Source organism: Pseudomyrmex gracilis, unplaced genomic scaffold (assembly GCF_002006095.1).
Source record: "Pseudomyrmex gracilis isolate BER0280 unplaced genomic scaffold, ASM200609v1 scaffold_25, whole genome shotgun sequence".
Classification (NCBI taxonomy): Eukaryota; Metazoa; Arthropoda; class Insecta; order Hymenoptera; family Formicidae; genus Pseudomyrmex; species Pseudomyrmex gracilis.
This window is the reverse complement of record NW_018020609.1, coordinates 998,022-1,024,630: the sequence shown is the minus strand read 5'-3', so window position 1 is coordinate 1,024,630 and position 26,609 is coordinate 998,022. Positions and strand designations below refer to the sequence as shown.

The 26,609-nt window shown below is 41.2% G+C and overlaps 1 protein-coding gene across 1 annotated transcript in view; it reads left to right on the top strand.

Moving 5' to 3' along the window:
* LOC109852158 (protein amalgam-like) overlaps positions 1-26,609 on the top strand; it is a 77,410-nt gene that overhangs the window by 25,646 nt on the left and 25,155 nt on the right. Inside the window, exon 2 of the mRNA XM_020423041.1 lies at positions 6,159-6,256. Within this exon, the coding sequence (XP_020278630.1) occupies positions 6,159-6,256 (98 nt within the window). The remainder of the gene's footprint in view (positions 1-6,158; positions 6,257-26,609) is intronic.

Below are 26,609 nucleotides of genomic sequence, written 5' to 3'. Positions count from 1 at the left end.
TAAAAACGCTTGAGGTCGAGAGCCATTTAGTCAAAGCATTTTCCTTCTTCCTAACTATGTATTTCTAGCTGAAGTCACATATTTTACTTGGATGCACTCGCCTCTGCTATTAATAATTTTCTTCAGAAAAAAAGAGCAAGAGAAAATAATAGTGGCTAAACAAATATCTCCCATTTTTCGAGCGACTCGCTCGCGCGCGCGTTTTTATAAAAAAATAATTAAATATAGAAAAATTGCGATTGATACAAATCGTCCTCGTACGATGTATTAATGCACATACGATGCAAAACTATTACCGGTTTTATGGCGGGAAAATGGCTCTCTCTTTTAATGGTCACATTTATATTTACCATATTATTTATCATTTGATATCAGATATGCGTGATATATGAATTACACTGAAGTGTCTTGTACAAGAACAGTGACGGCAAACCGAGATCTGTAACATATATAATTGTATGAGAACGACGAAATGTACTTTGCGTGCAAATGTTAATGGCGTTACTATTACGCGATGTGTGCGCGATGGCCACAACCACAGTGTCGCGCGCTTCGCACGGATTGTTGGTCAAATTTACTTCAATGAGATATGAGCACTTTTATCACAATAAAATAGAAATTTACATCGCGCATACAGACGTAATTTAATGATACAATATTTTCATCATATTATATTGCTTTATTCTAAAATGTAGTACGTCGCGAAGCAATATTTACATTACGCAAACAATAATAATAAAGTGAAAAATAGCGCGTTACATTTCGCGTATGAAATTTGAAATTTTCTATGTTTCTTACTATACTCTTCTTATTTAATATAAATTGCATCAATATAGATATAGCGCCGTGAAAATTAAATTTATCAGATACTAAAACTTAACAAAATATTGAATTAATTTTCAGATATGCCAAATGTCTGATTATAGGGAATTTGTATTTTCTTATAATTGTTCAATTGTTTCGTGACAAAATACAGAATAAAATTCTATCTCTTAGTTTTTGTGTGCTATATGTAATAACGTATCTCAAGAACTAAAAAAGAAAAAGTAGATCGCAAATTATCTGAAATTAATTGAAAGGAAAACGAAGATGAGAGATTAATTATTACTTAATTACTTAATATTACTAATCTCTTACTACTATTATATGTAATTACTACTAATGAAAATAACGCAAAATATGCGTTACAGAAACAAAATTACACAAAAGTTTGCAACTTTGCTATTTTAATTATCTTATTTTGTACGTCACTCAACTTTCTTAAAAGTTCAAACTTAAGTCCGAAAACTCAAATAGATCGCTTTACTTTAGACTTGACTTTAATCTCGAAATTGCAGAAAGTAGCGTAGTTGCATGATTGTTGAACGTTTTTATTTTAGTGACACAAGCGTGTATGTTAAACATCTACAAATTCAAAGCTCCGATAATTCTCAAAAATTTTATACAATAGTTTTTCTTTTTCTCTCTCTTTTTTTCTCAAGTTTTCCATTGTTATTAACACAGCAGCTATAAATTAAGTGAAAATGGAACAGTGGTGTCAGACAGCACTTTAACTTGTCAAAAATACAGAAGCAAAATCATATCTGTTTTCTCGTTAACAAACATAATTGACATGCAATCCATCATAATTGATCGATTTACGATTCGCCATTGGTTTATTTCGCACGGAAGAATGAAAAGAACAGAAGAGAAAAGGATAGCCGTAATCCCGAACGCCGAGGCCTTTCGTACGGAGAAAAGTCCATATTACATTTTCGAAATACACGGAATCTGGTATTCTTTTTACGGCGGGATGAAGGAATGATAGATAGTATCGCGGAGCTTCCAGTTATCGGTTACGTGCAAAAGTTTGTCTCATACGTGCGCAGATATCCTGGCTCGTAGCCATGCCGACGCGCAGGATTGATGAGCTCCGCGGCCGGATATTGTATCCGAAATAAGAGATACCGGAAAGGATGTCACTCCGGCCCGGACGGAGTTACAGCCGTTTACGCCGCCGCGTGCCGGTTTACTTCTTCTGGTGTACGACCGGATTACAAGGTTACTACGGAAAACGCGCTTGCATTGTTCATGAGTGTAATTCTGGAAAACGGCTTGGTCGCCGTCGTCGGGAGCAGTCGTTTTTACGGGTCATCGCGGCGCGTATTGATCCCTCGATCTTAGATAGAATCGTTACGTTTATTTTCAGGAGGAACCCCGAATGCCTCTATCAATGGTAATACGCGAACGTGCGGGGATTCGGAACTCGTTTTATCCACTATCGTTTCTACCTTGCACTATCTCCCCCCTTTCTCTCTCTCTCTCTCTCTCTCCGTTTCTTTGTTTATCTCACTGGACCTATTCGCGCGTTCGAATCTCTCCATCTAGATTTACATAGATCCCCGGGTCAGACTGAAGATTACACATCCGGATACATTGCAGCCGAACCGGCTTCTATGAAAACAAACCAAAAATTTATATGCTTTCAAAATACAAGCCTCGCGCCTCGAAAGAAATGAAAGAATACACAGTAGATTTAAATTGCGCACTATATTAATGATTATTTCTCCGCCGTAGATGCGATCTATTTCGAGAATGAAACAGAGATTGAAAGTTAATAGCATTTCAAACAAAAAAACAGAAATAAAATTTTGATCTCTTCCGAATGTGAAGTCAAAATCAATAAAAGTTGAAACTCAATAAATGAATAAAAAAACTCTAAAATTTCATTTTCAGAATAGAATGTTATCGTTGTGCCAATATATTAACATATAAATAAACGTATAATTCACTTAAAAAAAACAACTTTTGTGTTTTTCTTTCGCGTTGTTTTAATATTACATCGTATGTCTTTTGAAAACAATAAAAACAAAATAAAAAATACAATAAAGAAGACAAAAAAATCTATCAATATTTGTTGATATTTTAAACGGTTTTTCGATACACAGGGAAGTTCTGTAATAGCGGCACAAGGTGCACTTGCAGGCGTTTTCTTGTGTACACGTGTTGCGCGGAATATAACTGTCTCGTAAAGAAGAGATTTAAGTTCAATTAAAATTGTATTACGACCGTGTTCTTCATAACAAGACTGACTGCAGCGATGGATTTTGTATTCCGTTTCCTTTCAGAATAATTAGCCTCCCGGTTCGATTACCGGCGATACTATCGATCCATAACATCTTTGCGTGCTGATCTTTATTTTCCATTTACTCGGTTTACTAGAAATCAGATTAGATTGCTATTTGTGTGTGGAGCGAAACACGGGGGAAGGAAGGGGAGAGTGTACTCATTATTTTTCATTGTAGTTTCTCCGGCCGGTATTTTTAACACGTGATTTATAACGTCAATTTAATCTTTACCAATTTCGCGGTGCACTCGAAAGATTAGTTCGCGGAACGCGTTATCTGCAGACATTTTTGCCGATACAATATAGTGTGGTAAAATAGTACATACTGTAGTCCTTTTGTCTATAGCCCTAAAATTATGGATTTTCTATAATAAAAGTTTATTTATGAAATTAGAACTCAGCCTACATAATGGAAAGTGGAACTTTGCCATTATGACCCGTGTGTGTGGATCATATCCAAAATTGCCGCAATCGATTTTAGCCGTATATAAATGCTTGCGTGCTTTTACTTATTTATACTGTAGCGATTATTAACTCATTCTGTATTCTTTCAATAATTTAAATTTTCGTGCATTGATGTTGTCGTTTGTTGTAAGTACAGAAAATTTTGTCGCAATCTCTAATATATGCAAGGCAGTTTTTTTTTTTCTATAAAATAAACTCACGAACACACAAGGTACGGTAGAATGTATTCTACGGTAATGATCAGACTGTAAGGAAAGAAACTTACATAGGTACACCTTTATTAGAAAATAGACGCGTAATGAGAGAGAGAGAGAGAAAGAGAGAGAGAAGAGAGAGAGAGAAAGAGAGAAGTTAAGAACTTGTTTACACGCCTCTACTTAGTGTAGACGAGAAATTCGGTTATTTGAAGGTAAATGGCGTACCTGTCGCTTTCACAGAGCTCTTTTGAATACAGAAAACTTTAGGAAGAACGCAGAAAACCGAGAATAAAAATTTTTATTCAGCTTTTTTTCTCGTTTTTTTTTCGTATTTATAAAAAAAATTCATTACAAAAAGATGAATTGGGTGACAGAGTATTAAGAGAGATATTGCACAAAGTTTAGGACAAAATGACATTTTGCACGATATGTTAAACAAGATCTCTGTCGCGGTTATTAGTTACGTGATTTATCGTACGTGGAAAAAAATAATCACATTTATCTGCTGCGGCAGATACTATAGCGGCAATAATATTCGTTTGTCCGAACTACATATATCGGACAGGTAAGATGAAGAGGTCGTTCTATTACACACGGCTGTGTGAAATGCGCAACAGTGACTGACGATTCACGGGGTACTCATTGCACTGACGGACGTGCGCAATGTATCTAGTCTTCGTGAACGACCGCTATCGCTTGTCACGGCTCATGAAGCGGGCAAATCGCGATAATTGACGGATCTTACTCATTCGTCCGACGGGAAACTTATGGCGCTTTGCAGTTAGTTAAAAAATTGTCGTCTATTTCCGTAACTCTCTTTTACGGAAATAAAAGTGTAAATACAATAGTGTTGTTCAAACCTTTCTGCACCTTTTAACTTCGTTTGCTTAACATCCTCTCGTCGCGCTTTCGGATGTTGTTGAAACCTTAAAGAAATGGGTTTTTAGATTTTTTATCTCAAACTCCAATAATACTGTAATGCTACTGTCTAACATGTCATTACCCTGGCAAGAGACCTTTACAGGTTGCCACTTTCCCGGTTCAAGAGGAGCCTGAAATTCGTCCCGGCAGGGTCGTTAAAACCCTAAACAGGATTATATCTCGAAGGAGATATTCCTATCGCGCTATCGTGTTAGTTAAAAATTTACTGGAATATCTGAAAAAAAAATATCGTTAATCTAATAACAAAAATAAACATAATTGAAATAGTTTGCAGATAGCTGCTAAATTGCTGTTAAATTCGGCGATAGATAACCAAAACGTAAATGCGCATGCGGAAATTATGCGGAATCATGTTTCGGATAATATGCGCATTCAAGTTTCAAATTTAATGTTTTGTGTAAACAATGATCAAACTGTGGTTATTATTTGATAGCATTTCGGAGTGTTTCGTATCAAGAGTTTGCTCGAAACGTGAGTTAAAATTCCGAATGATCTCACACTTCGCTCGTCTTAATGATATCTTTAATAAAATAACAAGTATCTTTTGAATAAATGATCGCATGTGTTTCGAGATCGGTTTGAAAATTAATTTGACTAATGACAACCACATTAGCCGAACTAATTTATAAGACACTTACGAGCCGAAGTAAAATGGAATTATAGCACGCGCAAAATTAGAATTATCAAGTGTAAAATGTCGAGAGATGACATCGATTCTCTTAGGTGAGAAATAGTTAAGTACATATTAAATTCTCGACTGTGTAGCGTGATGATGCACATACACCGTACTATAAACTGCTGCTAACTTACTTCGTATCATCACGCGTAGTTTCGTAAGTATACTATCTCGTCTCTCTCGCAAAATTTTCTTTGAAGTAGTAATTGGCTTGCTTGTTAATGGCCTTTTAGAAGTTTCTAAGCTTGACGAGCGCGGACCGTCTATAAGGCTGAGCTTAATGAAAGGAATTCTGTTACATATTGTACAAACAATTCCATCACTCTACCGAAATGATAAATATCTCGCTGCTATAACGAACCCCAAAAATACTTTAAAGATCGATTACGTTCGAAAGCAAAAATAGTGTAGAAAAAAATTCGTTTTTTTTTTTTTTTTTTCAATTGCTCCGAAATATCATTTACTGACCGTCCGAAATCGTCTGCTAATTGTTCTCTTTCGAAATCGAGCGCGTTGTAGAATTATAAAAACGCCGAGCTTTAGTCCTCGCTTGACCCGCTTACGTTAACTCGCGCTATTCACGCCGAGTTCCGTCGAGTACTTTGCAAACTTCGGCGCGCACGTAGGTGGGCTATAAGTATAAGTACTAGTAAGTAAGTAAGAGAGTAAGTAAGTAAGTAAGTAAATATGTATGTATGTATACCGTCAGGTTACGTAGAGTGTGTGTTGGCACGATGGCGTGATACTCAAGTCGCGGCGTTACGTGTTACAGATTTACCCAGATTCGGCAAACCGTTGAACAATCTCACAGTCTCTGTGGGTCGCGAGGCCATTTTCGTCTGCGTCGTCGAGGACCTCGGACCGTACAAGGTGAGACGCACATTACACATCTCCTCCGACCCCACGCTATTTCCACGCGCGGTTGAAGCCCTATATATCGGCGTTACTGTGTGCTTGCAGCTGCAATTGCATGCCGCGCTGCGCACGGTGATGTGTCCTCGTGGAAATCGAAACTGGGTTTTGATATGTGATATACAGAGAGCGAGTAGTGTGGATTTCACATGTCAATTTGTAAAACGAATTTACTTATCGAAGTTAGAAGAATTTTCTTTTTTTGTTTTTGTTAAATTCAATATCAAAAAACGTAACGAAACTTTATGTGCTAATCCTTTTTTTTTGTTTTTCGTCCGCGAAGAAAAGAGCTTTCCGTACGAATTTTCGTTCTGGTGTAATTAATATAAATTTGCCATAAAAGTTTTCATTTCTCTTGCCGACGTTATGAATATAAATAGAAAATGTGTGAAAGACAGTGATAGAGAGTGAAAAAGTGAGAAAGAGAGAGAGAGAGAGAGAGAGAAGATAACTATATATTTTGCTCTATATTATGCTATGCAAATATAATCTTCATCTCTCGTCGAATTACGAAATCATGTCAGTGACTCTCAAGCCGACATGTCGCGGCTGTAAATTGCGATTTGGAAAATTGTCGTCAAGATGTACACGCTTTGAAGAGACGACGACGCGACAGGCGACGTCATTACCGAGCCACGTCGGCAAAGTTCTATAGGGACGGAAAAGTTAACGAACGGTACAAATAAATTCAAAGCGCGGGGATTGGACTAGGATCACAGTGCGTATCTGGGCAACTCCATTTAAGTAGAAATAAAATCCCGCGGGGTGTGAGTTCAGCAGTTTGTTAAGCGGCTCTCCGGGTCTCTCTCTCTTAGCCGCCGCCGCCGCCGCCGTCGTCGTCTTCCCAGCCGATCGTTTCCCCGTCGCGCGTCTGTCTATTTCGTTTCCCTCGTTCTCTCCTTATTTCCCGTTCTCTTCCTCTTCCCAAGCTTCTCGAGCTTGGAGGAAAAAGCTCTGACGCTCTTTCTCGGGAAATACATTTTCGTTCCTCTTCTGCTCTTTCGTCCTGCGCGAATTGCGCTCTCTGTGTAAGAGTTATAATTTTATAGATAGCGGCCAGCTATCGTGCAAATATTTTCGCAATAAAAAAGCGCGGGAGATTGTTTTATGGCGCAGCGATATATGCATATGCGCGATATATGTATATATGCGACCTATGTATATGTATGTGTGCGCGCACGTGCGTTCGAACGGAATCGATGCATTATCCTTACGCGGTTGGTCAACGACACCTCTGCGGAAATGAAAACGCCGCGGGTCGCGCCTCCTCTGCGGCAATACTCGGCGCAAATATGATAAAAAAGCGCATATACCACTTTGCCATCCTCCCTCTTCCCGCAAAGAGTCGCACATCCTCGATAATCGATACCAATGACGGCCACCGCGGAATTAACGCTTTCTTAATGCAAATAACTGGCTTTGGCCACGCGGCGGTAACCGATATCGCGTGATTGGCTGCTCTTGTCGCGATTTTTTTCTCGCGCGTCGCTAATAAGTTATTAATTTTCTTTGACGGAATACATATGTACACGTGAATTAAATGAGGCGTGAATTTGTATCGTTTCGTCGGGCGGATAAAATGGGGGATACTTTACTTTCAAATGATAACGATGCGAGGAAGAGAGCTTGCATTAGTGTCGCTGACATCGAATAGTTTATTTATATTTCAACTCGCTTACATGAGTAATGGTGGACTTTATAGCGAGTTCTCTCCGGAACGTGGCGCGCGTCTCAAATATTTTCCGCTAATAATACAGCGCGTCTTATTACAACTCTCGCGCGCGAGAGATGTTACTGTCTTGAATAGCGCATGATGATGACACCAATCTCTCCGCTAATTAGTAAAGAACATGTCATTTTCCGCGCTAAGCTCTTCGCTTGCTCTTCAACGCGGTTAATTTATATAATATCTCATGATATATTAGTTGTGCGATTCTTGAAAGAGTGGATGATATAAATATTTTTGTCCCGCGTTTTTTAGAAAAAAAAAAAAACAAAAAACAAAAAAACTATTCAAGAATCGGTCGCGCTTGTAACTCTGTAATATTTTTCATTTTCACCGCGTGTCTTATGAGACGCGCGGAAATAAGCCGCGTGCTTCGGGAATAAAACGATTTATGTATTATCTCGTCTCCGCGGCAAATTTTAAAATTTCATTAAAGAGCCGAAATTGCTTCCCACGGAAGTGGAAGCGCTAAGGAAAGGCGGCGCGTTCCCCTTCGCGTCCTGCGGTGAAGTATTTTTACGGTCCTAAACCTAATTGAAGCCATGGGCGTTCTTGAAACCCGGGGCGGATTTCGCGAAGATTAGTGCGCGTGGGAGGGATTTTTCTTCTTTTTAAATAATCATGATTTCCAACACTTTGTCAGCGCGTCTATTATTTTTTATTTCGTTATATTTGGCAAAAGCAAAGCCGCGCAATATACGGGATACAATATAACTTGTATAATATACGCAGAATGGACATTTAAACAGAAATGTCCCGTTTTATATATAATTGAAATATGAAAATTATTAGTATGTTTATATGGGAGAGTATGCAAAGTTTATTAGCATTCATAACAACGTTAAGATGTGATTAAAAATTATGCCGTGTTAACTCCGATGAATAAATGTATCCTCGAAAACGTAATATTACCGGATTACGCGCACACGTAATAAACGAGAAATATGAATAATAATACGGCGAATATTGATTATTTTATATTCCGTACACGCTCACGTTTTCCACGATTTTCCATACGTATAATTGGTTGGTTGCGTAACTTCTACCTCAAGCGTTATTGGCCCGTGTCTATTGGCAAAACGTCTCTCCGTTTATATTGTGAGTGTTTGCAACTGCCCCATCAGATTACGAGTTTGATCTCGCAAGAGCCAACCGAGGCTGCCAAATGTTTGTACACCGTCACGTGCCATCTAGTGTGTTCCGCTGCGAACGAAATGTGTAATCTCATTTCTCAGACAAAACTTTGTTTTCTTCGAAATTGAGTGTCAGAAGTAGGCAAAATTTTTCACCGCAGGATCTTATTTCACGAAAAGTAGCATTTTTTGATGCACTAGCACAACACAGGCGCGCGCTACGCGCATGTTATTATTATTTTTATTTTAACGTGTGTCAATGAATACACCCGCGATGACAGCTAATATATACGTCTTACAAACAATATAATAAACATATGAGAAATGTCAGAAATAACACATGAAAATCAAACTTAAAAAATAGTGAAAAAGAGGAGTGAAAAAACACCATGTAACTAAAGTCACATGACATGGAAAAGGGTAAAAAAAAGAATATTATATATATTATATGTAATATTCTATATTTATATATAATACACACACATACGCATATATGTATATATATACCGTAATAACGTGACCGAAGTCAGTAACACCACCGCGGTCGCGCGGCCGAGGTCAGTGACCCCGCCGCGGTCGCGCGACCGAGGTCAGTGACCCCGCCAAGGCCGCGCGGCCGAGGTCAGTGACCCCGCCAAGGCCGCGCGGCCGAGGTCAGTGACCCCGCCAAGGCCGCGCGGCCGAGGTCAGTGACATTACTCTGTAGTATGTATATAATACATATAATACAATATAAAGTATAATATTATAAATATATAATAAATTATATGTATTCTATGTATTATTTAATGTTATATATAATATAAATTACAGTCACGTTATTTTTACGTGTTGTTTTTCTACTCTTTCCTGTCACGTGACTTTAGTTACGTTTTTAATTTTCTCTCTACATATACGACAAACTGTCTCACAAAATCGCTTTTATTATTTACTCTCTCGATCTTACCAATTCGATTCGACTCGATCAACTAACCAACCAATCGGCAACGCGGAAAAGAGGCAAAAATAGGTGCGATATATTCGACTCCAAACGCGCACTTCTTGGTCCAAATGCTCCAAATCCAAAATTTTTTAATATAGGATTACGCGCATATTTATGCTAAAGTAAATATGCAAATTTGAGAATTAATAATTAACAAAAAATACGAGACGGGAAAAGATATATATATATTTTTGTAAATATATATATATATATATATTTTATCTATGTTAAAGCTGGAAATTAATTTTAGCTAATTTCTCAACGAATTTCGCGATTTCTTCTTGTAACAATGCGCGCGGAAATTTTACAAAACCTCGGACGTATATACCTCTGAAGAGAGTGTAATATATATTCACGATGTTCATTCCATATTAACAGGGAGATGTAAAGCACTTGACGCGATCTTAGACGAGCTGTTTCACATCGAGTATAATGCGCGCCTCTTACGACTAATATTCTCCCGAGAGAGAGAGAACTCTCGAAATCATTACGGCCTGTTGCAAACGTATTGTGCACTTCCTCGCCGTAGCATTCGGCAAATTGCGCATTTACGGGCGCTCGGCGCGGAATATTCCACAATCCCCTGACGATCCTTGATTACTCGACGGTCCTTACTGACACGGCGCGCGATTTCCCGCACATATCTGATGTCGGCTGTGACGGACTTTAGATCAAGGCGCGTTTAACGTTAGAATTCCGGCGCGCCGATCCTTCCCCAGCAGTCAATGGTCGCAGGAGCAAGAGAAAGCTCATCCGCCCGCCGACGATCGACGTAGATGCACGACCTCAAGCTCTGTGATTGTTCGTGCAAACAAGCCGCAGTATTAATTATTCGCGATACCGGCGGTTGCATCGAACGGACCCGGCAGAGTCGGCCGGATATCCCGACGAAGAAGCCGGTTGTTCCGGGAGTTACGATCTTGTCGACGATAATTCCCAGGATCTCCGGGGAAAGGGAGAATTGCGAACTACGCGAGCAGCACACAGCTGAGATTTCCTCTCAAGAGTAACGACGCGTCAATAACGTCGCTGCGCTTCTATTTCGTTCCGTTCTGTTCCTTTCTCGCTCTGTCTTTTCTCTCTCTCTCTTTATCTATCTATCTTTCTCTTTCTTTTTTGTCTTGCCCTTTTTGCGCGACCATCAGTCTCTCACCTGACGTAGGATGGTACCGCAAACTGGCCGTTCACGTGCCAGTTTGCTTGTTCTTCCCACTTCGCATCACTCTTCAAGCACGGAGCACGACTACCTTTAGTTTTTTTTTCTTACGTCCGAGGGAATAAGTAATCAACGTATTAATTTGCGCCCAGCCAAGTCGGAAAATGAAACTCGCCCTCATATACGGAATCGTTGGCGTGCAATCGAGAAACCGCGGTAGCAAATTAATCCCACGCACACGGAAAGCGCAGCGATGTGATGACCGATGCGGAATGCGAGTTCCGTTTAATTACCCTCTCTCTTACCTGCTGTCTTCCGTTGATAGTCTCAAGCTCGCTGGCCAATCTCTCTCTCTCTGTTTCTCTCTCTCTCTCTCTCTATCTATCTATCTATCTATCTCTTGGCTTATACCTCCACGCGTTTGGTTACACGGAAGCAGACCACCGATATTAATATCGCGAGAGCACTAATTGCGCCAGCCCAGATACAGGTAGAATTCGCGGAACTAGATCCCCGAGATGCCCCTTTGCGTTGCATGCTACGCGTTGCCCGTCCCGTTGATCGAGGAAGCCATTACATTCGGAGAGTGGATTACAAGTGGGCAAGGTCGGAAACGCGTTTCCTTCCGTTTACGGATATCGGGTCTGAGATGCAAATTTGAATTCACTCTTGATTCAGTGTGCATCATCTCTCTGCGTACAGGTCATCGCATCTCTCCGCTCTCGCGTTTAGTCGCGCTCTTCCCATCCCGTCCTCCCGCATAGCGTATTAAAGATAATGCAAGAGTGCAATAAAGCCGAGGTATTTAATATACGTTTAATCGAGCGACTATATGTACTGAAAGCACGTAATATATATCTTGACCCAGCTAGATCGGATATTTAACTATCGCGACGCGGAATTTATGTCCCTCCTTTATTTTGTTTACGCGCTACATACGCTCTCTCGCGTTTCCGCCGTTTATTTTTCGGGAAGCAAGATGTAGTTCTGTTGATTAAAGTTACATTTTTTTTATGGGCGATTGCTCTTTCTCGATATATTAGATTTTTTTTTGTAATCGAATTAAAGAACTCCGACGTCACGGTAAAATAATTCTATAATTTATCCAGATTGCGGGAAACATTGCAAAGAACGCGCGGGTATAAATTATCGCTCGAAAACATATGTGGCTAATACTCCGTAAAATGCATTTTTGAAGTCTCACTTATCTCGGCAATAGTCGCGCGGAATCGAAAACGACTCCGGCGTTTTCCTCGTCGGGGTTTTCTCTCTCTCTCGCGTTCCAGCCGCCAGATGATGGCACTTATAAAGTTCAAATCTCGTGTAGCTGCTTGAGAGAAGTCATACCTTTTATGCGATCGGTCATCCGAGGTAAATGCTTTCAAGCATTGGACAATACACACGCGAAGCGTGGCGCAATAAAAAATTTTTATCTTTCGTTGAGATACGCTCTTTTAACAGTTACTTATATTTTATAGCCACGTCGATCTCGGTTGACATTTTGACTGACAAGTCGAAATTCAATATTGATCAGAAATTTTTGCGGACGTGTTTTCTTTCCAGGAATTGTGTGGAATGTTACCACTTACTATCATATATATTTACTTGTTTGTCTTCTAGGCCTTTTCTGCTGTCAAAACAACTTTCCATCAATTGCTTCATACGACAAATTTACCGTAAAAGGTGTTTCGAGAATAAACTTGTTTTTACAAACAACAAGCAGAAAACATTTTACATTTTACTTTTAGATACATAAATTTTATAATAGATTGATTTTTTCTTTTGACTGTCAGGCGTTAATACACTAATAATGTCGGAATAAAGATATGCTTCACTTCGAAACAGGGTCGAATCGTTTCTGGGTCGGCAACTTTTTCGGTAAGCCGCGAGAGTTGCATCAAAAAGAGGGTTTTAATCATTCAGGCAAACGAAGCGACACGAGCAATCTTCTTCCATCGGAGAGTGTATGTGCGAACCCGCGCTTGAAAGATTGGCCGCGTTTTGATGCAACCCGTATACTTATCGCGGCGAAACGATATTATCGATATGAAATGTTTCGCGAGAGAAACTCGCTCCCGAGCAGAAACTTTCTCTCTCTCGTTCTCTGTCGCGCTCTTTCTCTCTTTCTCTTTCTCTCTCTCTCCGTTTCTATCTCTCGCGCTTTAAGTCCGGCTATGTGCATGCGATGGGAAACGCGCTTCAATTTCATTTGGTAGTATTGCCGTGCTCTCTGCCGTGTATTACGATGCTGCCCTGCAGTCGCTGCAACAGCACAGCGGCGACGATGGCAAACTGCAACTTGTAATCCAGAGGCGGAGAACCGTGAGAATCGAAGGGTGAAGATGAAGCGCGGAAGAGGGTAGTCGACAGAAAGTGGGGTAACGCGTTTCCTCCGACGCATATCTATATATCTATAGATGCTCGCGTTGTCTGTGCACGCGTGCGAACGCGGACGTACACACAAACACACATGCGCTGCTTGTACGAAAACAGCTGGCTCCGGAAGGAAGCTTACCCCATTTCCGACCTTTCATTCCGCTTACTGTTTTTCCCTCGCTTCTTCTCTCACAACCACTCCACGGCGAATCTCTCTTTTTCCCCGTGCCGCAAAACTCTCTTGTCCTCTTGCTCGCGTGGAATGCGCTTCGATTCTCCGCTGCGGCTATTGCGCTGCTGTGAAACCCTCATGCTGCCGCCGCCGCCGCGCATGCAGTCCCAGCAATCGCGAAGAGTTAATTGGACTTTATCACGTCAAACCATTCGGCCCGGCGAAATTACTTCACAGTTGTTTAGTTTCGGATCGCGTGAATGGTCCGCTGGAAATCGAGTGAGTGCGGTCGCTGTCAATAGCGGACGGTTATATTCGTCCACGGCGCGGGAATGTGATTTTCCTGCTTTTTCATTGTAACGATGAGAGCCTCTCTGAAGGTTGTGAAAAAGTCCGGTATATATCGCTCTCTATATGCGCGGGGATGGCGCGCGTCGAGAGAGAAATATCGATAAAGTCTTTAATAGTTTGAGAGAACAAACATTGTATCATTCGGTAAATTAAATTACACGTATAAAAATACGTGTGTATATATATATATATATATAGCTTTTACTTGTATATATAAATATAGAAGTTCCATTCATAAAAAAATTTACACTAAACGAATCCAATTTGAAAACTGATCGTAAAAAAAAGAATATAAAAATATTATTATACTCAAAAAAAACAAAAACAAAAAAAAACGGGTAATAGTCGGAAAACAAATGCAGATTTGTAATATTTACGCGAATGGAATTGATATTTTTCTTTCTGAAATTGATAATTCTCTCGATTTTACGGGAAAAAAACGTGCGCGCGCACGTCCCGTAAAAGAGTTCCCAGAAAATCGTTACGTACATAACCGTGTTTTTGTTACGGTTATAAGATTACATGTGGCTATTCCGGGCACAATAAGTTTATTTCTGCACTGACATGCCAATTTGCTCTCGTTTCTAGTTTTTGAAAATACTAGCCAAAAACAGAGGAAAATATAGAACGACGCACGAGTTGAAAATGGCAGCTTGTATACTGTTCAATAAACTTAACAAAAGTGACAAAAAAAAAATAATAAAGAATGGCAACAATTTATTTCAAAGCTACAGTTTTTTTTTTTTTTTGTTGAGCACTTTTATTGCTCTATCGATGAGAAAACGCTGTATTTGTACTTTGATTAATCGTATCTGTAAGAGCGTAACGCGTGTCGAAAGATTCATGCAAATATTCGTAAAAAAACCAAACCAGTATGTTTAAATTGACACAAGTATAAATAAATCTCTATCTTTCCACCTTTGAATTAGTGAACATGTGTATTACTCGCTATATCTCTCACAAGATAAATGAGATAGAGCTGATGTGTTATTACCTTTCTCTCTCTTCCAATTTCGGCTTTTGTGGGAAATTATTTCGCCAGGATTAAAAAGATTGGAGAGGATTCGCGTGAAAAATAAATCTCGGGACAGAACGTGTGCGTGCAATGTTCTTTCTTGGGTTACGCAGCAAAAATAACGAGCGATCAAGAAAACTGCAAGATAAATGTCTTACGAAAGAAACATCGCGGGCAACAGTACCTACACGTGCGTGGTAGGATAAAAAAAAAATGATTTCCCGGATTCTCATTACTTTTATGGTGAAATGAAGAAGTAATGGAGAAAAAAGAAAAATTCCAAGCTTCTTACGTTGTTACACGTGCGTAATGAACCTGAAATTAGCATTCAGTTAAAAATTCAAGCGGGGCGAAACGGGTCGGGCAGCGCGGCCGAGAAGTTGAAACAAGCGTAAATGTGACACAAAAGCGTGAGTTTCGGTTAACATAATGAATGTTTCTTGTTGAAAATTCTTCGAAAAAGAACGAACATTTAAAACATATTCTGGAGAACTCGGGCGAGTTCATTAGTCTGCTATTTAAAATTTGCCCAGGCGGAGTAACAGAAACTCCGGTGAGCGAGAACAAATTGCTCCGTCGGATCGGACGGTTCATTTTATACACGTCATAATCGTCTGATTAATGATTCCGTCATTAACTATACCGCGCGTCGCGCGCGTACAAATTATAGTATATATAGTTATCGGTCGGCAAAATAGACGACATCGCCTCGAGCGAATCGTAACGTCGTCCGCGGTTCGCCGAGCGTTGCGGAAACTTTGCGATTTTTCTGACGTGCTCGAACGAATGCGTTTTCCGATCCCCGTCGTAAGGAGAATTAACGGTACCGTTTGGAATTGCATTCCGCATTAATTTATCGCCACTCGGAGACCAACGGGTACCATAGGTGCGTCCGAAAAATCGATAACGCGCCGAATATGAATTATATCGTCGAATGTCGAAAGTGTACGCGTTCGTCAAACTGATTTTATCGTTTTCCACATTTATTTGCCCGATTTGTTATATGATCCGCGCGTTAAATAACAAGCGTCTCGTTCGGCAGAAAAAGACAAACATTCCGAAACTCTTCTCTTCTCCGAGTGTCATTTATTTTTCCGTCTTCTCTCGAATGCGAGGCGCATCGCGCCCGGCGGCAAAACGTATGCAACTGCCTGGGCGCCGTTTCCTGAAAATAAACCCGGACTGGAGCGTAGTGAGCTCGAAAAATGCGAAACGACATCGGCTGGTGGCGAGGAATAGGGACTTCGAGACGAAGGTATGACATTTTCTCGTCGCGCGACGGACGGGGTCGCGTGGAGTGACATTTTGCGGGTGAAATGGCAAGACGACGCGGAAGGAGGCGAGCAAAGTAAAATGTCATTGTCGCGACTTGTCGCGCCGCTCATTGGGAGAAACCCCTCACAAGCGAGAGGAAGCGAAACCGGCCGCGGAGAATCGAAAGTTTCTTCCCAAACACACACGAAGTGAGGAACGCCGAGTTAAACATTAATCGAAGTTTCAATCATTAATCCCTCGTACGCTCTAAATTATCGAGTATTACTATTCACGGCGGTCGTGGAAATCGCGCTTGAATATGGATTTCAAAATGCAATAAAGGGCTGCGTGCGGAATAGTTAGTGGGTATGAATTGTCGCCGAGAGAGAGAAAGAGAGAAAGAGAAAGAGAGAGGTTTGCGTTTTTATCGAAATCGAAATTACGAGATTCAAAGAATCTTAAAACAATTCTACTCTTCAAAAAGACTCTATTGTGCTTTATTACGCTGATTCATTCGCGCGGTATTAATCATATTCAGAGTCATACAAATGTAAATCACAATCAATCATGTTATAAAGATTTTTGTTACGTCATCTCTTGACCGCGGCACCGACACTGACCGGAGACTAAGATTAAATTTACATTTCTGAGAAAATTTATAATATTCTCTCCTCATGTTACATATACATATATATATATATATATGCGAATTTTATTGTGAGAATGCCATATTAAATAAATATAATGGAAAATTAATCGCATTTATTTATGCAAAATTGTATACGATAAAAATCATAAATAAAAAATATTTTAATAATTTTTGGGACTTAAGTTCAACTTTTAGATGTTATTTTAGCCGAGATTAATCTCATTGCTTGACGGTAATAACTTGGAATATATATATATATGGCAGAGCTTTTACTGGAAAAAACTCGATTGCATTCTATAAAATTATACCTTGTTTTAATGAATATAAAATAAGTCCGCGGCAAATGCACTAGCTATTAACTATGCTGGGAGTAATTGCCGTCTCCTTGTGAAATTTCGCGCGTCAGCGTCGTGCACCAACTCGTCTGCGCGGGAGACAAATTAAGAGAGAACCAAATGGTCCACCGGCACAGCGCCGTTTTTTTCACTCATACTTCATTAAACTAGAGCAGCGCCAAAGGAACGCCCGTGCATGTGGGCGCGTCGTGCATTTATTTCAAAGAAAATATACTGATTTATATATGTGTCTCATTGGCTGATATAACCAGCAAGACCCAAACGATATCTCACTTATGAGAGACGCGGAATAGTACGATTGCACAACACACAGTGCGTCGCGGAAAGTCATACACACTTGAAATTGCCCCGTCGCTATAGCAAAGAACAGCTCTAGCGCGCCTCTCGTAAAAATTAAGCGATATTGAAAAGATATAAAAGATATAAAAGATATAAAAGATATATAATTACTAACGCGATAGAAAGAACGCGACCAAATTAAACACTTCGCGTCTGCACAATCGACACACTGCGTTGCGATTATTGTATTATCGACAAAAAACGTCTCGCGCGTGCACTGTCCCACTTAACCGGGAATATTATTCGCGGAGTTTTTATTTCGACCGCAGAACCCGATCTGGTTCATAATTCTGAGTACAGTCGCGCCGCGCACGCTACAAAGGCGCGCAAAAAAAAGTGTCAGTTACAACGAAATTCCATTAGCGTCAGTTTTCACCGCTTTTAAGTATTTCCTTTGAATTTCTCTTGCTAAACCTACCCCGGCAGTGCTTGCGCAGGTGAGTTTATGTTCAAAGCAAAACGGAATGAGAGCGGATATATTTTTATGTCTACTCGCGACTCATCTCCCCCGCACTTTTTCCTCTCCCATCCGACGCGATTACAAATTATTAAACGCTTAACGTTTTCGCCCGGCGAAACGCAGTCCGCGCCGCGCACCGAGGCGAATGTTCGCGCGCGAAAGCGCACGGAGACCGCTATAACGTTTTGTTCTGACAAAGACAGACGGCATGACGCACCAGGCAAAGGAATATAAACGCAACACTGGTCACTTCTTCTTCGGTACTATGTCATGCAGTTTCCCCGTTTCCCGGTCAAAAGCGAAAATTAATGTGAACATCACGGAAGAGATACGTGGCGCGAATTTCTTGAATTTCGCTCCCGCATGATACATTTCGAGTTGGGAAGCGACCGAGGTTTTACATGGAAAAGCGCATAAAGAATTTTATCGCGGCGCAAAGTACACACACACACACATGCACACACATATACACAATGCGTTAAGAAACTTCAGGGATTATGGAACTAATTAAAAAGAGTACAAATTTATATGCAACATGATAAAAAAAAAAAAAAAAAAAAAAAGAAACGAGATAAAACCGAAAATAACTTCGCATCTGCGAAAATATTCATATCTCGTGGAAAAACATGTTTCTCGTAATTACATAGTTAATTGCTTTCTGTACCGTTCTAATGAATTTCAACTAATTTTGGCGAATCGATATCATTTCGCAAAATAAGCATCTATTGCACGTTTTCGGTTTGAGGCAAAAGTGGCGCGCGATGTGCTGCGTTGACGCTGCAATTGGAAAACGTTTCGACGGCGATCGGCGAGGTTGGTATGCGGCAAATGTCGGAATTGACCGCGCGCAAGTCTTCGGTGGATCAAAGCAATTGGCGTTACACGAGCGGTTGCGCCGCGTGAATTACCAAACGGGATCGCGCGCGTTGAGGTTGAATCTCGGGTTTAAGGGACGAGAAGAGGCGCCCAATGGACCGGAACGAGAGAGTGAAATAGAGAGAGTGCACGCGCGCGCGAAGAGCGGAAGGAGTAAAGCGGAAGGAAGAAAGAGAAAGAGGTTGGGACGTCTTGACGTTCGACGATTCAATCAACGCAGCACATTGTCGACGTCGTAAGGAGGGAGAGGTTGGAGAACGTCACCCGTCGGCGGATATTCCCGGGGTCGAGATATGAAAAATGATGTCTGACGGGAAGGAGGATGAGGGAAGAATACGTCCTTTCTAACCGAAGGATGTTTGACAGATATCCCGGGCGTGTTATCCCCCCGAGCGTGTTGCGGCGCGCCGCGGGTTAAAAAATGCGTATAAGCAGAAACGCGTATATTAGCTCGATACCAGCTGGCGAGACATCCGCGCAGAAATTGCTCCGCGTTTATTTCGGCTCGATTCGATCGTTTTGATTTATCGAGAAAGTGAGAGGTAAAAGGAGAAAGAGGTTCTCTTTCCATTTCGATGATCTTCGCAGAATTCTTATCTCACCTTACGTTCGTTCTCGCCTCATTGACAAATAATTAGGTCGATAATAAATAATACGGGACAAATATTAGCTTTTATTAATTAATATAAATAAGAAAGAGAGAGAGAGAGATTTCTCCCCGTCTTTTTGCCCGTCTAAAAAGATTTATTGTGCGCGCGGGCGAGGATTTACTTTTAAAATTTGTTCGCGACAGATGTTTTTGAATAGCATATCGATTTCGCTATATGTGGAGAGAACTGTATGCTGCGATTTGCCTTATGGACGCGCCGCTGCAGCTTTCTCGAATTTTACGCAGTCAATCGAGACTATAGAGCCACTCGTATTTTTCAGTGAAAGGAAAACTCCCGCAATTCATGCGATATACGGATAACATACGTGTATCTGTTTGTGTGTGTGTGTGTGTACAGTTTCTTTTTGCGGATTGTTTTTTGCCGCTCGTGGCAAACCAGTTATCCTGTAATCGATAAATACGTTCTGGAAATATGTTATATTTGGAACTGTTATATTTTTTAGCATTCAGATCTCTACAAGCGAGCCCGAATTTGTGTTTGTAAATTTAAGGGCTTTTATCGTATTGTTTTGTGTGTGTTTTTTCTTTATTTTTTAAAGGTTAAAAAACTATCTCGCACACGAGTTTTTCAAAAATATCACAGACTGTTTAATTAATCGTGATGTAACGAGGTTCTTAATAACGTTCTTAATTGCCTTTGTTTCGAAACATCGACGGACACATTATTTTTTTTTCGTTTTTTTTTTAATCGAGCGCCTTTAATCATCCTTTTCTTGCTCGTAAGAAACATCGGCGAAACACACATAAAACACGCTGTCAACGTCGTTCTCGCGATAACTTATAACTTATCGGCTTCGGAAGTACAAGAATACGCCGCGGGTTATTACTGACCTACTCAGCTTAACGGCGAACAATATCAGAATATACGTTTACTTCCGAGGCTGATAAGTTTTCGATCGCTTTAAGCGAAATAACGTAATGCACGACGAAAAGACTGTTTGTTTTGAATAATGAAGCAGTTTCGAGTTTATTATAAAATTTCAAGTTTGTTGCGAGAGAGCAAGCGGGGGAGACTTTTGAGTTATAGAGGTAGAGGACTTATAACTTAAGCACTCAATTTATGATGTATACTTGGCCGAAGGTATAAAACGCTTTTAATAGATTGCGTCAAGTTAAATAGCCTTCACAAAGTAACACGTAGTATCGAGTCTTGCAGACAGTAACTTTATGATATATTTCCTCTTCCTCGCTACGTACCTATTCCTACGTAAGTTTATTGCGTTTATGTAATAATAATATATCTCTAATATCTCTAGTTTATATAACAAACGATGTAATTTATTGAATCAGATTTTTTGAAAAAGCGAACACAAAGTTTGTTCTCGATCGATAGTGCTTGAAAAAATTCGTGCGCAACTCGCACGAAGTTTCCAGCGGAGATCCCCTTATTCCGCGCTTCAGCGATAACACGTAGCACGTTTTTGTACATGCGAAACATGTCGTCGCCGTTATTTGTATTCGCCCCAGTGATAGGAAGATACTACACAAATAGATACGCAGACCATTTATCACGACGGTTGCCTTTGTAATCAGCGACGAGAGCGCGCGAAACTCTCGAGGAGATGCACAGCTTACGCGTAAGTAGCGCGAAGGTACTTCTTATTGCGCATAACCAGGTTAATGGTAATGCGCTAGACAAATAAGCAAAGCGCGTGCGCGCGCGCGCTCGCTCGTGTCTGGGGAATTACGTATCTGTCCGTTCAGGGGAGCGCAAACGAGCGAGGATGGCAGCGCGTAGCGTTATCTGTATTTGACATTCGTTACGATGATTGCCTTTGTAATTAGCGCGTCCGTGGTTGACGAGCGATTACAATTAACAGGGCATTCCTTGTTTAGGCAAAACCCGTTCAATCGGCTCTTGTTGGCCTCATTAATGTGATCGTGTGTTTTGTCCGCACGCGGGGAGAGGCTTGATGGTGGTCGTAAAACGTCGATCCAAAGAGAGACGGGCAGGAACAATGAGGAAGAGACGAGGGGAAACAGGAAAAGAGAGGAAGGGAGGATAGTTGAGTACTCGCAGCAGGAAAGTGTGCGGGAAGTAAGCCGCAGCGGCGGACAATAATTATGCCGATTGTGCCAGCGGGGCTAATTATCCGTCTGTACAACTTGCATCGAATTCGCCGAACTATTTCGTTCTCTGTCCATAACAAACTTCGACGCTGCGGACAGATGCTTATCTTCGCGTTCTCTGATAACACGTGCAACTAAACAGTAACTGGACCCGGATTAAATGGCCTTGATGTTGCTCGGACACGTCGTGGCAAAAGCGACGGTGTTCGACAATTCTGCGCGAAATATTTGCAAAGTACATATTAATAGATACTAGATAGATAGCAGCTTTATTTTTATATATATAAGGCGCTCTGGGAAATTTTCCTCAAGCGCTAACTAGATGGCATAATTTACAAAAAAAAATAATAATAATAAAAATATCATAAGACAAAAACAAAAAAGAGAAAACACATGAGATATATATTAAGATGTATATTAAGATATATATTAAGATATATATATTATATACATAGATATATATATATATATATATATATACATAAAAAATATATATACACTAATGATCAAAATCTTTTTGACGATGTTTACTCTTTTAGCCTTTTTATTCTCTTAAAATTGTACACTCTCGAGCAACTTGCTACTGCATTCGTTTTTCCTTCTGCATCGTGTACATCACAAACATTCGCGTTCGCGAAACACAAACGTAATTTGGCAAATGACAGTTTAATTAAATTGATGCGCAACCTTTCCATCAAACTATACACGCGAAACAAAAGGACATTTATGTTCCATTTTGCAATCTCCAATAAGTAATAATGTGGATTGTAACATTTTTTTATATTAAATTTAAAAAATACATTTGTTTCGTCAAAATTGTTTTATCGCTTACAAATTTTATATATAATTGCGAAACCGCGATATTAGCGAAGCGAAAAATTGTTCTTCACAAAACACATGCTAGTTATTTTTTTTTTTTTCATTATTATTATTAAAGAAAAAGATTAATCTGGAGCAGAGTCCGCGCAATGCTTTATTATAATCTTGAATGTAGTTTACGCCCCACGGGACATTAACGCGGGAATAAATTTTTAATTGCGGCAACAAGGGCAAAACAAAATTGAGCACTAATTGAATCTGTCTTTCGTGTGAATATAGTGATTATTAGCCTGGAAATATCAACGCGACCGCGTTTTTACAACACAGGCCGGAACAAGGCTCGTTCGGCGCGATAAAATACTCTCAATATATACACGAGTAAGCAGGTTATGTATTAAAATCAAACGCACGGTAAATTAATTTCGAAATATGTTGAAGCATAAATTTATTTGTGTTTAAGAAGTGTACACGTACTATCATAAGATAATAAAAACTCGCGTGTAAAGAGGAAAATATGCTAAACAGCTTTCTGTTTTCTGTGAGAATATCGTTGCCGCGTGGATTATGCTGTGCCACGTGTGGTTTGAAAATATTTTTTCTCCTACTATGTATCTCCGTTATTTTTTTCAATTTCAGTATATACGGCACGTGCGTGCAACGACGATCGGAAGAGTGAATGACGTGCGTTAGACGTTTTTAACCGCGAGCGTTATGCAGGCGTGATTATTACCATACCACGCGGGCGTCCACACGATAACCGCGCGCTTAGAATTTTCCAATATTTACACCACACGGAATATTCAACGTTTTCCGTGCACGCGCCGCTAGAAAACTTGAATAAGCCAATGCTCGTTGTGCTACCGCGGCCGCGCGCGTTTAATGTATTTGCTTTTAATGCGCACGAGCAACGTGCTACACGCGGATGCGCAACACCGCCGATTTTCGTGTATATGTTTAATGATGCTTTGTTTTGCGAATTAGCAATATATGATGCACGCTGCCGTGTAGTATCACAAACAGTAAATCCCGCGTGGGCGCGCGCGCGTGCGCCGTGTATACACATATACACGCGATAGTATATCACATGCGCCTTGCACAAAAAACATCCGCGGTCCGGAATTTTTCATTCAATTTGTTTTATGTGTGCGCGTCAAGAGAGAGAAAGAGCGAGAGAGCGCGTCAAAAATGCTGAAATTACATATCATCTCCAAAAAATACAACGCGCGCAATCGATCTCGATAACGCGATAAATCCGCGAGTGCGGCGTCCATGATTAAAACACAGCATTCCGCTTTGTAATTCGCTGCAAAATTCAAAAATTCGATTTGATTATCGTTCTTCCGACATTACAAATCACGCAGAAGTGACGATAATATGGACTCGCGTGTATGAAAATATGTTTCTATATCGCCGATTAATTGATTGACGTCAAAATTAAATTACAGAAGAGCGCATTAAACCGTTGCTGCGCATTACAGAGATTGTAAGTTGCGCCGAGAATTACACACGACACATCGGGCGAGGTGATGCCAAACACAACGTAATGTAAAATTCAACTCTCTCTCTCTCTTCTCGATTATTATATATTGGAAATTCGCTTGAGGCTTGTTGAAATATTTGAGCTCGCGCGAGCGCGCGCGCGCACACACACGCTCGAGCTGTATACAGGTCGCGCAAATACGAATCACCGTCTGTTCGTTTTTTTCCTCGCGAACAAGTATAATTACGTCGTCGTGTAAGCGGCCGCGCGCTACAACGCCGTCCGAGAAAACACCATTTTTTATTCATAACGCGCGAAACGGCGTGCGCGCGCGTTTGAAGACCGTCCCCTTCTTCAGACACGACGATATTCAAGCGATATCGCGTAACAGGCGGCGAGTATATATGTACACGTCGTCGTAACGTAGTTTTAATTTCACATCGTGTTGCGTCGCGCATACGTTTGTATATACGCGGCCACTTTATGCTTCCAATTTTTTTACATTTTTTTAAATTTTCTCAGGAGCAAACTTTTTAATCGCGGTCAACAATGCTAATGAGTATAATTAACTCGTGTTTCCAAAAAGTTGTACACAGCGATTTTCATCGTATATGTATAACGTCCACTTGGCGGAACGTTTTTGAATAATATTTGCAGCAGAACGGACACGCACACCGCGCAAGCACAATATCCGCATGTATTTACACGCGCGCAATCTAATTATTTAAAAGCACTTGCGGCAAACGGCAGCGACAATTGACACGATTTCTGTGTTCCCTCCCTCCTCCCTCTCCCAATTAGTCAAATAAATATAATATTGCATGGAGATGGTGTAACGCGCGCCCTACTGTCATCGGTGAAGTGCGGTTTTTGTCAACAATTAAGGACCGTTGGTAAACCTCGTTAACTCACGGCGCAGCAAATGTTGCGCGAGAAGTAAGTGCGGATATCGAAAATATGTGCCGGGACGTTACATTGTATCGCGCGGTATTCAAACATATCGTTCGTGACGTTTCTCTTCCGCGTTGCTTATACGGGCGACGATTGCACGCGAGAAAAGAAATCGAAGAAGATGGGATGAGCGATCGTCTTCGCGTGCACCCTCGGAGAAGGGGAGTAAGAAGAACTTGCCGGAGTCATTTTTCACCGCGAGTCCGAGTCGCGAAAGCGCCCCCGCGCGCGTCTCTCGGCGAGAGATATCTCGCGAAATTAAAGAAGTACCCGCGGATACTTTTCGTACTTGCCGCAACTGAAAGGGATGAAGCGCGAGAGCGTTGCGAAACGAGAGAGGGGAAGGAAGAGTTGCGAGGAAAAGAGCCCGAAAGGATGGGTATACACAGGTATCGTTTCGTGCAACCGACTGACGTAAACGAAAATAAAGAGTCGCCGCCGAGTTCTGATTTCCTCTCGCCGCTCTTTCACAAACCCTCTCTGTCTGTCTGTCTGTATTTCTCTCTCTCTCTCTCTCTCTCTCTTTCCTGGGCAAACTCGAGGCATGTCGCGGCACGTCCAAAGCAGAGAACACACAGTACAGCGCGTTACGCGAAAAAGGGATACGAAAGTGTTGCGTCCCGCACCCCGATGGCGAGACGCGGGGCTGTGAGAAATTTCCGTGGCGTTTATTCAGACGCGCGCCCGCGAGAAAACGCGCCCGCGGCAAGATTACAGCGACGTGCAATTATATCGTTACCGCGAGACGAATCATTTGTAAGAGCGCGGGATGCCGCGTTGCTACTCGCATTTCGGTTCTGTACGCGAACTTGAGTAATTGCACTCGCACACTTACTAAACCGCAAGCGAGGAATGAGGACAGATGACGACGCTTCGCATTATGCGCCTTCGAAACTCTTCATGCGTGTGTAATAGACGCGTGCACCGATATCCGACAAGAAGAGATGCGAAAAGTAAGAAAAAAAACAACACAAAATGTATGCACGCGCGTTACAGAAGCCACACACACACACACGTACACACATCTCCTCTGTCAACCTCGGAGAGCTTTCGCCCCCGTCTTGCGCACACAATTTACAACCGCCCTATGTTCTCCCCTCGTGCCTCCGCCGCTGCTTTCTTCGCGCCACCCGCTCCAGTACACTCCGGCACCTTCTTTTTCCGAGGTTTCTTTCTACGGCGGACGTAACCACCGCTTTTCCGCTCTCGAGAGTCCGTTCTCTCTAGAAAACGCCTCTCCTTTTCTCGCAGACTAGCGCGAACGCGACCGCCTCTCTCCGGCTGTCCAGTGCACATGAGACACGTGGCGGGTTTGCGCGACTTGTACGCGACACACATCGCCTACGGTCCGAGGGAGCTCGCGCGCGCGAGCTAAAGAGACGACACGCTCTAAAACGGGCGTCGAGTGTATTACGACTTCGGCTGTAACAAGAAGTTCCTTTTTTTGTCGCTCCCTCCTCGACGCTTCTCCGTTAC